The sequence below is a fragment of the Cyrtonyx montezumae genome, unplaced genomic scaffold, assembly GCF_038088225.1.
Source record: "Cyrtonyx montezumae isolate F1298 unplaced genomic scaffold, pur_monq_1.0 scaffold_13, whole genome shotgun sequence".
Taxonomy (NCBI): domain Eukaryota; kingdom Metazoa; phylum Chordata; class Aves; order Galliformes; family Odontophoridae; genus Cyrtonyx; species Cyrtonyx montezumae.
Window position 1 is genome coordinate 1,241,226 of NW_027071859.1, and position 12,450 is coordinate 1,253,675.

Consider the following 12,450-nt stretch of genomic DNA (forward strand, 5'->3'; position numbering starts at 1 on the left):
CAGCACAGTGAGCCTGCGTCACCCCTCCCTCACTCCCGCCCCTTTTCCCCGCAGGCCTCAGCGGAGCCCTCAGCCCCCGGCCCTCTCCGGCGCGAGCCTGCGCTGCCGCCTGCCTCACCTCCAGGAAATGGACGGTGACGGTCCCGGTCTCGGTCTCGGTCTCGGTCCTCAGCCCGGCCTGGCGGTGCGCGCAGCCGCTCCCCTCACGTTCCCACCTCAGGTCACAGCGCGACCCCAACGGCCCCGCAGGAAGCTGGTGTGGGGGGCGGGCCCCTCCGCCTCGTCGGGCTGCCATTGGTCGGACCTTCCGAGGGCGGGGGCTCTGATTGGCTGCGGGTGGGCGGGAGCGGGTGCGGGTGGGCTCGCTGTGGCGAGTGTTGCGGGTGGGTTGGATGGGGGCGAGCCGCTCAGGGCTGTCCTGTGTGCTCCGACACTGCGTGCCGCGCTCCGTCTGGCGCCGTACCGCACAGTGCTCCCGAGATGCGGAGCAGAGCCGTCCCACTTGGATAAACAGCTCCGGGCTCCCCACGCACACCGCCCCGCACCCCTGAGCGTGTCCCGCCGTGCCACATCTCCGTGTCACCGGGACAGCCCCTCCCCCACCGCTTCCTTCACGCAGCTCCGGCCCCACGGGCAGCGTGTGCCCACGAGGCGTGGATTTGTTATGTATATAGTCGCATGAAGAGAAGTAAAACTGGGAACTGCCAAGAGGTTTCGCCACCTGAATCCCTCTCGCTATTGCATTTCAGCCGCGCTCCTGTTGGTCGCGGTGTGAGGGGAAAGCAGCTCCTTTCGGCCCCTCCCTGCAGCACGACGCGCAGCTCGGCAGCCACACAACTCTTGATGATCTCCATAGGAGGAGACTCCACCACAGCTCTGGGCAGACTGTGCCAGTGCTCCGTCACCCTTACCGCAATAAAGCTCTTCCGTATATTAGCCCAGAACATCCTATATTCAAGTTTTAGGCCGTTGATCCTTGTCCTATTGCTTTTCACCACCGAGAAGAGCCTGGTCTCACCCACCTGCCTCCCCCCACCCCAATCCTGTCCTGGTTTTATCAGAATTCCACCCACATAAGGACGCAGTGACTAACGGCCGTTAAGACTCAGCTTCTGGGGCCCATTTAACCCAAAGGACAGGCTGTACGTGGAGAGTAGAAACACCCCAGAGCCCTCCATCCCACATCCCCTCCGGCTGTGTCTGTGCTGGGGCCATACCTGCTGTGCCATCCCCAGGGCCCTGCTGGCTGACAGCCTGCAGCCTGGCTGCTGGGCTTCCTGCAGCCAGCGTGTTGAAAGGATGCCAGCCTCCAAAGGCAAACACGAATGTTTTCTTTGGAGCCACTGTGAATGTAAAGTCAATATTTCTCAGGCTGTCAGGTATTCCAGCGTAACCATGCAGCTGGAGAGCAAACCGGTGCAAAAGGAGCAGGAAGACCACAATTAAGGCCTTTGAAACATCTGAATCGTTGATAATTGCTGAGGCCCTGCAGCGGGTGAGAAATGTCTGTTGACTGACAATGCCTGGTAGTTTTAACTACAAGTCATAGAATCCCAGAATCATAGCATCACTAAGGTTGGAAAAGACCTGCAAGATCATCCAGCCCAACTGTCCACCTGTCACCAATAATTCTCATTAAATCTTGTCCTTCAACACAACGTCTAAGTCATTTATAACATACGAATTGAGCATCTGGTGCAAAATAATTTTGTATTCTTTTTCCATTTCCTGCTGGAGAAGTGTCTGTGGCCCTCACGACCACACAGCCCAGGTAGTTCTGAGTGACACGGGCTGCTGGGGGCCCCGCCATGCTGACTTGGTGTGAGCACACCTGATGGCCTAAGGCAGCCGCCAAGCCACTGCCTCCTGACATGCTTCTCTCTGTTTTGTTTCCTTATCATATCTGGCTGCACAGAGCAGCAGTTCATATCAAGAGGAAGCATGTGTTTCAGAAGGTGAACTCACTCTGTATGCACTCCTAAAAGAAAGGTTCAGAATTTTTCAACATATCTACACAACCTCTCACCCTCTGAGATGCTGCTAACCCCTTAAGTAAAAGCTGAGACTAAAAAAGTTGCAAGAAAGTTGGGTTGCTGCTACTTTCCAAGTATGTAGTGCAGCCAGGAGGGAAAATGAAGTCGCAATTTCCTTGTAATATGTCTGCAAACCATAAACAGGCTTCCTCTCCAAGCCCACGGGGCAGGCCTGATGATGTCCTTGCACTGCACACTGCAAAGCTCTGCACGTGCTGCAGCTTTCACCAAGGGCATTTCTATAAAAGCACAATCCAGAGTGGCCAGGAGTAGTGGTGAGTTTTGCAGTGAGTGCTGCTGATTGCAAAGAGCCCATTCCCACGGAGATGCTAAGATCCCTGCGGTCCCACTGACACCAAAAAACACTATTTACCATCATCCAGCGTCAGGTCCAGCTGTATCCAAGAACTCTGTTTTGTTGCGTTCCATTTTCTCATCTCTTTCATAGCTGGAAAAAGATTCTTTAGAACGAGAAAAGACATCTCAGTTTGTTTGGGTCATCAAGGAAGATCTGTATGTTCCTTGCTTGGACCGTGTGAGTATCTTCATGGAGAGAAAATAGGACCAAAGGGCCTTAGTGATGGAGGCACTGAAACTGTAGTGACAGCCATTGGCTTCCTGAGCAATTCTGGCTGAAGCTGTCCTTTGTTTCTATGCAGGACTGTTACTGACATTACTTGTGGAATTGATGAGCGAGGAATCTCTTGAAGCTTCTAGTGCTATGGAAATATTATGGGTCATCTTGAAGAGGAGCTGTAAATTCTAAGCTGGTCTTCAGCTTGACATCTTAAAAGAATTTAAACTGGAGGTGCTCATTTCTGTCTCTCTGGATTGCAATGTGAGCAGATCCTGTTCCAGCTGAAGCTTCAGCGTTCTGATTTGTTACTTCTTTTCCTTTTACTTTATCCCAGAGTTCATCAGGGACTGTAGCTGCTGTCCCTGGGATGTGGTTCTGAGCAAGCAGCTTCAATAGTAACCAGTGTCTGTGTGTGTTTGGCCTTCTGTTCTGAGCACTCTGCACCTCTGCAGAGCAAGTCTGGCTTCCTGGGGTGAGTTTGATGCCCGCTGCTGTGGGAATCCCAAGCTTGCTGCCTAAAGGATACCTGCAGCTCCTGTCACTGGGTGTTGCAGTAATGAAGACCATCCACAGCATTTCCTACATCTGACATCATTCATTCCACCACTGTTCTACAGATGGAATCAGTGATCAGTTTAATCTAGATGCTGAGCAACAGACAGACAAGCTAAGCAAGCCAGAGTTTCTAAAAATGAGACTGACCAAATTTCACTGGCTGACAGTAACTTGCACCTTACTGTGAGTGCACACTGAAAGCTGTGGACAGAACCATTGCTCGTTCTGGCTATTACGTGATATAAAAAGAATAATGTTAGACTGAAAAAGGAAACAGTCTTAAAGTACAAAAAAAATAATAATAATAACCGTGAAAACAAAGAGCTTTGTTGCTTATATTTTCCACCTTTATCTGAATTTCGGTGCTTAAGCTTTACGTGTTATCGGATGGCTCTCTGGAGGACAGTGGTATGCTGAGTGACAAGTGACACTATTGGAATTACAGAACTCACAGTTCTGACTAATTAAATCAACCTCCAGTGTCTTTATTTTCCATAACACCTGCGTTCTGCACTTTAATGATGCATCCTACCCGTGATATTGTGTACCCTCCAGCAGGTGCTGCTGCATCCTGCCAGCACCTCTGTGGATTAAAGGTCATTCGATGCACTGCTGTACAAGTGTACTTTGCTCTTTGCTTGGCTCTGAAGGAGGCGTGAGAGTGCCTTATCCCTTTCCTCCTCAGTCACTTGCCATGCCAGCAGGGTGACAAAGAAGGGAAGTTTTCTCATTCCAGAATACTGAATGCCACGTGCCCTTGGGGGTTGGACTCAACGATCTCCAGAGGTCCCTTCCAACCCCTGTTATTCTGTGATTCTGTAGGAGAAAGGCTTGCAAGTCAGTGGGAGGCACTTACCAAGACTGCACTGGACCAGATGCAGAAATACATGTGGACTTCTGTGAAGCGTGAAAAAATGTAAGAGCTTTCTTGAAAGCAAGAGATATTCATTAAAAAAAAAAGAATTATTATAAAGTTCCCAGTAGGTCCTCTGATTTTGCCAGGTTCCTTGAGCTTCCTTATTTTTTGCATAGTGATAAGTGGTAAAATCTGCTGAAAGCCAAAGCTATGGGAAGTTTACAGATTTCTGGGGAGCCAACACCAATTTCCATAAACTCTGTGCTAAACGTGGAGAAGACCTCAGTCGTGTGTCAAGTGTTTATTGAAGTTTTATGCCTCAGTGATGATTTAGAGGAGCTGTCTGTCTTTGCTATTTCTCTTTCCTTGAGTTACAGCTTGAACTTGGCACGCTAACACTGGATTAAAGGGCTCAGTGGTGTAGTTCTGTTCAACTCCTTCAGCTGGAGAGCCCCAGACTATTGAGAGCAGGCCTCTGGTTTTCCACAGGGTTCCTCCGACCGTGCTGCAGTATGTCTGCTGTGTGTGAGCAGCTTCTGTGGCAGAAGACCTTCCAGTGGCTCTCATTTAGGCACTTACAGGAGCTCCCACAGGGCTCCTCTCTGCAGTACTGTGCCCTGGGTTTCTCTTTCTCCTGCTGCACAGTTTCACTCAACTCACTGTCACTGGGCACTCCTGTTTCGGATAAGGGAATGGGATTTGTCTGGAGCAGGGTTCTCAGGTCTTCCTGCTGGGAGCTTTGCACAAAGGGAATCCCATACAATCCTCAATTAGGCAACATTTAGACAGACTTTTGTCACACAGTTCTGTCCCTAACGCCGCTAAGTTTGTTCTCATAGCAAGAATCCTTCGGTGCAGCTGGAATTTAACCTTTGTTTTTTAGCTGAATCAGCACTTTCTGGCTATAAACACAAGTGCAGGAGCCTCAGCGTAGGAAGGTTAGTCCTGCCAGTTCCACTGACGCACGAAGCACCGGGATAGCGGTCATTGAGATGGGTGGTTGTACAAGCCGCTGGAAGTCTGCGGTATGCATTTCACAGCACACATTTCAGAACCTCTTGTTTAGGACCTGTGCGGGCGTGAGCTAAAGGATGTCAACAGTCTCTGATATCTGCATCTTCCTGCAGTATCGGTGGCCCCAGGAGAGAACTGAAACTCTGCCATAGTGTTTTTCCTCACAGTTACAGTGATTAAACATCAATCTGAGAGTGATCTGGAACTTTCCGGATTATCTGAGAGCCTTAGAAAGTGAATCTCAGTGGAATAAGCTCAGTTATTGTATTGCTTTGATATTTAACTTTATCTGACAAGTTCAATGTCAGAGTAATGGCAATAAACCACAGCGATAAACTTGAGGCATGCGGCAGCTGCTTCTCGATGGCGTGAAGCACAACGCGTTCCTCAGTTGTTCCACTTGGAGATGACTGGAACCACAACCTTTCCTCCCAACCTCTCTGTGCTACTTCTAGCAATCCAGCCTGGCTGTGACAGCTGCTGGGGAGCTACAGGGATTTGTAGTGAACCCTAATCTCACTGTGATGGGTCAGAACATCCCCTTCTCCCCTTCTTTTTTTTTTTCTTGCATAAGCCCTCTTAGATGAAACATCACAAATCCCATCTATTTCCACAATAATCTACAAAACCAAGAGGCAGTAAGCATATAGCTAAGAAATCTTTAAGCACCACGATCTCATAACTTTGAAGTTCTTGTAGTTTTGATAAATTCAGATCTATGTCTTTGCAGAGGTCCATGCCCTTTGATGTCAGACACCGTGGGCAGTGACTTTGAGTGGTCAGTTTGCCTTATCAAGAAGCTGAATGCATTCATCTGCTCAGGATTCTGTGGAGATGCGTGTGTCTTTCCGTTCCTTAGAGAAAACAAGCTATGTGGAGAAGGTGGCTAACTAGATCATGCAAGTCAAGTGGAATTAACCCAACTTTGGAAACTGGGGTCTATGTCAGATAAACATGGAGATTAATAACATAAATGCAATCATGAGTAATGCAGTATTAAAGTTTGATGCTCAAGGACAATGCTTTTTTCTTCTGGACATAGCACTTTATGTTTTGTTTTGGTTTGGTTTTTTTATATTTTTTTCATAATGATCCCTCATGGTTGATTGATAATGCTGTAAATAACCACTGAAATACTGCTGACTGCTCGTATAGTTGAGACAGTTTTGCCTTTTCTTTGACTCTAGGCTTTTGTTTATTGAGAAAATGAGCAAATGAGTAAACTCTGCCTTTCTATCTCTACACAAGTTAAATCATAAATATTTTTTTATCATAGCTTGCTAATATTGTTAGGTGCTTCAGCTTTTTTTCCACTGTACTTCACCAGGAAGAACAAAAGTTGATGATAATCCCTAGACAGAGTTGCCAGCAGCCAGATTGAAAAAGGAGTTAAAGGGAGACAACCTTATCTTTTACCTTCAGTGGAAGTGTAGTTGTTGATTTAAAGCTCTTAGTAAATGATTGTTGGAGATCTGTCATGTGTAGCAGAGCACTCAAAACGCGTAGCACAGACCTTGGTTCCTCCTAAGGAGCAGATATCTCTCAACATCTCATTTCAGCTGCAGACTTTAAGGTGCCAGGAGGAAGGCAAAGTCACCAGCCAGTGGTCATGGAAGATCAGACCGCTACTTACATTAATCAAAACGTTAACGACACCAATATCTATGAGATGCCAGACTCTGAGGAAGACAAAGGAGATCATCTTTATGATCGTGTCCTGGAAGATCCAGCTTCTCCGTCTTCCATCACTACTCTCCCAGAGATGATGGATCTTAGCCAAGAGAGCACCGAAGGCAGCCGCAGTAATTCTGTGGCTTCTCAGCACGGGGCTGATGGGGAGAGCAGTTCTTCCTCTGAACACAGTGCTGCAGATGAGCACCTGTACCAGGATGTGGATCAGATGAGCCCAGCTCAAGAAGACAAACACATGACATTTGAGAGCAGCAGGTTTTGTCCTCCTGGTTTCCACTTGCGTCGGAGCCAGAGCACTTCCACCTCTCCGACCTCCCTCAAGTTCCCCCACGGCAGTAACGTAGGAGAAAATAATAACTCTGAGGAAGACTATGAGATCTTCATGTTTGTAAAGGTAAGAGCTTGAGTGCTTCTGAGAATACGCTATCTTTACACCCCCAATCAAACCACGTGTCCTTCACATCAGTAAACTTCCTAAAACACAGAAAGAGAATGCATGCCTGGAGGTGCCTGGATTCCTCGCAGCTCGAGTGGGGGGACAAAATGCTGAAGGTGTTGTGGTTGATGCCACAATTCTTTTATCCTCCTACTTGATCTGGCTTGGTTAAGCTGGTTCAGTTATTGCCATGTTTCACTACCCAGTAGCACAAACGCGATGGTTATTAATGCTATAGAGAAAATGACATCTATCGTTCAAATGATGGCAATAACTTTTCTTCATATGCTCATCTCTGAGAGAGGTCTTCCTTTTATTGCTTTCAATATTTAGACAACGGTATTTCTGTGATCCTAGAACAATTTTCAGAGCTCTCCACCTCTGGCATGTCTACGGACCAAGATGCAGCATGCTCCTGCTAGTACGGCCATCACTGGGAGTGACTATTGGAGGTCCAACATGTGATACCTTCTGTTATATCTTTCATGAAATAATGGATGTTTTTCTCTACAAATAGTGTCACAAATTATAAAAGTTTACAAGTGCAACGAAGCACTGGAATATCGAGGGTATGACATGTCCTCCTGCTTCCAGTCTTATCTGGATTATCTTTAACCAATGCTTTTATGACTTTGAAAACATCCAGAGATGCAGATTCAGCACTGACACTGATCATTCTGAGCCAGTGTTTCCAGTGCCGGAGATATGGGTGTACTGGGGAGAGTCCTGGGGAGGGACACTGAGGGCCTGGAGCAGCTCTGCTGGGAGGGGGCACAGAGCAGAGCCCAGGAGCTGCCCTGGAGCAGGGAGCAGGGAGCTATGCGGGTCCTCAATGGGGATCAGAGAATTACTCTGCTATAAATGCAGCGTGAACAACACTATCACCAATGCTTTCTCCCTACTGACTCAGAGAAGAGTGTTCCATTTGCAATTGATCTGCACCATACGATGCAGACATGGCTTTATGGCTGCTTTCTGGACTCTCTCATGGATAGGTGACATCCAGCTAATCTCCTAGCTATTAGCACCCAAAACCTAGTAGCCATATAAGCTTACTTCTGGGAGAAAAAGCTGTGTTCTTCGTCTCTTCATGGCTTGACTGACTCTTATCTGACTTTGTATGTATGAAAATCCTCATGACTGGTGCTTCAGGCAGCCTGCCATGAGCAGAACGCATGCTTTAGTAGGAAGGCCCCACAGTTTGCTTAATCATCCATCTCACAGGGCTAAAAGGTGCTGTTCCTGCCCTCTGTGGACCCCATGCCTTGCTCCCAGAGCTTGCCAGCTGGCAGAAGGGCCCTTGTCTGCCTCGTGGTGACTGCAGGGGCTCACACAGCCACGTAGCAGCAGCTCCCACATTGGCAGCTGTTATTGCACCGCAGTAAGAGCGAATGCAATGCAGATTTGTGGGTCACACTCTGGGAAAATTAAAAAGGGATTTACATACTTGCTTCTGTTCCAGGTATTTTCCTCCTTTTTTTTCTTTTTTTTCTTTTTTTTTGACTATCTCATAGGTGTTCAGAAAACAGAGATTGTCATCCCAGCCCGTTTTATTCCAAGCATTATTGGTTCCTTTTGTTACGTGTGAGAGGATTGATTTTAGATTGATTACTGTTGTGCTCACACTATCCCTGATGTCTGTGTAGCAGTACTGCCAGCAGTGAAAAATGACTTCTGCCCAAGATGGAGTGATTTGTATAATCTGTAATTGGTTATTTCAGAAGAAATCCCTGAAAAGCAGCTCTGCTGAGAGCGATGTTTTACAACAGTGAAGCCATAGACAGTCCCTGCAGAGCAGCTGGTGACTATATATATGTAAATTATTTTGGTAACTAGAGAGGAAAGCTGCTTTTCCCCTCTGCTCCTTGTTTTCTTTAGACACGAAGGGCTGGGTTGTGCCCTACCTGACTTAAGGCGTCTATAAGCTATTGACTGCTAAGCTCCTTTTGTTAAGCTAATTAAGTGGTGCGATGGGATGTCCGCCTGTGTGGTCAGGTGTAGGCACGAGCTGTAGGACATGGTTAGATGTTCTGCAAAGCCTCTCTGGTTGTGTTGAGCAGCAGTCTCATTCGGCTTTCACAGGTTCTGATTGAGGTGCTTTATGGTTTCCTTCCTGACCTCCAGTTTCTGCTTAAACACAAAGTATGGATAGCAAATTAGGGATACTGCCAGGTGAGATATTTGTCATCCTAGCCAGTCTGGAAACAAGCTTCAGGCTGATTTCTTTGGGCTACTTTATTTCTCACTTCTTGCAGTGACTGCACTCAGCAGCAGCTGAAGTGCAGCAGTGAGCAAACGCTGGGATGTTGGACAGCTCATCTGTTCAGAGAGCAGATACGAGCTCCCCACCAAGAGTAAGAACCAGCATTCTTCTTCTGAACTGTAGGCAAGCCTTATCCTTTCTTTTAAATTTATTTTATTTTATTAACAGAATCCTCCATATCTGTTTCTTTCAAATATGTTTGCTTTATACTTTCCATCCTACTGGAGCAGTAGAGAGCAGCCAGCTGAATTTGCTAGGTTCTGTTCCTAGGAGCCAGTCCAATCAGAGCTTAAGATTTTAATTTATGAAAAGAAAATCGTTGTTTCTTTAGGTCTGAAGAACTTTTATTAGAGGGAAAATTGCCACTCTTCTGTAACTGTAACTTCACTGGCCCATTCAGAAATGCTTTCAGTGTCTTCTTACACACTGGCGTGGTGGCTGGAAAGGTACAATCGAATATTTTTCTTTATCAGTGCCAAGTTTTGAAGACTTAGAAGTGCTTAATGTTACAAACCCGTATGGAACTACCTTCTGTGGGAGAAAAATTAGGAGGAAGTTTGTCACTCCAGTGTGAGTCACTGACGTGGCATCTGGTTTTTATAGATGAACCTATGGGTGAACTTTCTCATATCAGAAGTGATACAACTACAGTTGATGTTTTACTGCTGGGACATCTCTGATAGTGTTGCTAAGCACTAGTGACCTTGATGAAGATATCACGATAGAATTAGAAACAGGTTAGGGCATAGGTCTGGGTTCAGTACAGACAAGCAGTGTCCAAAAGCAGAATTTTCTCTTAGGAGTTAATTGGGTTTTTGTTGCAGCTTCCATGCAGCCATTTCCAAGCAACCTACAGGTGTTAATGAACTCCAGGGCAAGCCTTCCAAGAGAAAATTACCATTTCCCTGATTATATGTGTGCACAAATGAGGCACAGAAAGGTGAACATATGCATGTACACAGAGAGGATTCGTGCTGGCCCCTGGTAAACTGAAGGGAAGTTCATGGATCTAGAGGTGACCTTGTGGGGGCATGGAATTGCATCCTTGGCTGTCACTGCCAGCCTCATCGTGTCATAAATAACTCATACACAGATCAAGGTCCACCTGCATTGTTCCTTGGGTTGGAAGGCTGTTTCAGAGCAACACTGCTCTGTGGTTTGACATCTTAATCTAATTTCCAAATGATATTTATCCATGTGCAGCTAACACGTCCTTGTTCTCACACCCACATGCTCTGCTAGCGTTTGTTCCTTCATGCAGCACTTTTGGGTCAGTTTAGGCTCAGGCTTTCTGAGAAGGTTTTGGTCTAACTAAGCAAATCCATTCTGCCCATATGCTTTTCCTAGGAAGGTGCCTCTTCTCTTCCCTTCTCACAGCTGCATCCTGTGCTCAGCTGCTTCTGCTTCTGTGGGCAAATGAAACAAGGAGCATGAAGGGGTTATTTTAACTACTTCCTTAAGATTCCTGCCATCATTTAGGTAAACACATCATTCTGTTTGAAGTAAAATGTCCCAAGGTAAACACAGAGTGGAGTCAGTCAGAAATCCATTAATGTCTTGCTTCCTGTCACCAGTTTTCACTTATCCTGATTTTCCCTCCAGAAACGATATCTTTTTCCCTAGTATCTTAATAATGTTTCCTCATCTGCCTGCAGAGGGCCTAACACTCTTGGAAATGTGGTTTGAATTTTGGGTGGTGCCGAGCAGAACTAGGGGTGGGACTCAGTGGTCCTCATGGGTCTTTTCTAGCTCAGGATACTCTGTGATCCTGTGACTCTGATTACCTCCATCCCATTGTGTACTCACAATCACTGGTCCTGAGTTTTGAGTTTATCAGGTCCAAAGGGCTTCTATCTGGATCCCTAACTGAAATTTAGATACAGTTATTCCATTATCTGTGTTATTGCACTCTGGCAGATCGTTGCACTGCGTGTAGATGCTTAGAGCTATATCCCACTAGCTTAGGGATTGCTTGGGAAGAAAACAGAACTGGAAGCTTGTATGTGAATATCTGTGTATTTAATCTCTGTCCACCTACACTGATGCCTTTCTTGGATTTTTAAAAAGCATTTGAGTAAAAACAGGTCCACGAGGGGAGCACTGACCTGTGGACCACAGAATGGATCAGTTCTACTCCATAAATATGGGTCCTTATCTGTAGCTCTGATATTTCAGCGGCCCCTCCCTGCATGAAGGTCTTTGTCAGCCAGAAATGGCACGTGGCAGGTCACTGCCTCAACAGTGCTGCCAGTTCCTCTTTAAATAACAGAAGAACTAATTTAAACTTAAGTAGATTTTGTTTTCCTTCTTAATTTTAACAACTGTTAACAGGAACATTTCCAGATAAGATCAGGAGAAAACAGTTTGAGAACCCGGAGGCCTGTTTGGATCGTTGGTGTCTCACTGTGATTTAGGCCTGGCAGCAAACCTGTCCTGTACATCACAGCTCTCCCAGAGGCCGTAAGGACCACCAGGATGGCACTCATTCAGCAGTTATTTAAATACATGTGTATACATTTGAGAGCTCAGCGTGGCAGGAATTTGTATGTCCTGACCACAAAAAGTATAAAACACACAGCGAAAGTGTCAGTGTATCCATGCTGAGATCGTTGGAAGTGTCACACTGCTTCAGTGTGGATGGGATACGTTGACATATACCCTATGGATGCAGTTTGAAGACTGCTCAGATTTGAGGATTCATCCATAGAAAATTATGGAAGTCTGATCTTAATGATCCTATCAGAAGCAAAGTTGCTTAAAAGCTGATCTGAACTGCTTACTGTCCCTGTGGTTTCCATGTTCAGACAGAAGATGACACACTGTAGTGAGGGGCGTAGTTTGGTGGGGAAATATTGGTGGTAGGTGGATGGTTGGACTGGATGATCTTGGAGGTGTTTTTCATACAACCTTGGGTATGGTGGGGATGGGTTGGAGGATGGACTAGATGATCTCAGTGCTATTTTCTAAATTATTGACTTGGTGATGCTGTGAGATTTCTAGGAGATCAGACATCAAGTGGCAGAC

The 12,450-nt window shown here is 46.4% G+C and overlaps 1 protein-coding gene across 1 annotated transcript in view; it reads left to right on the forward strand.

Annotated features, from left to right (window-relative positions):
• Positions 1 to 5,580: 5,580 nt before the first annotated feature.
• Positions 5,581 to 12,450, forward strand: part of CLIC5 (chloride intracellular channel 5) — a 59,206-nt gene continuing 52,336 nt past the window's right edge. The window contains exon 1 of the mRNA XM_065730436.1: positions 5,581 to 7,121. Coding sequence (XP_065586508.1) covers positions 6,645 to 7,121 — 477 coding nt within the window. The 5' untranslated portion in view covers positions 5,581 to 6,644. The remainder of the gene's footprint in view (positions 7,122 to 12,450) is intronic.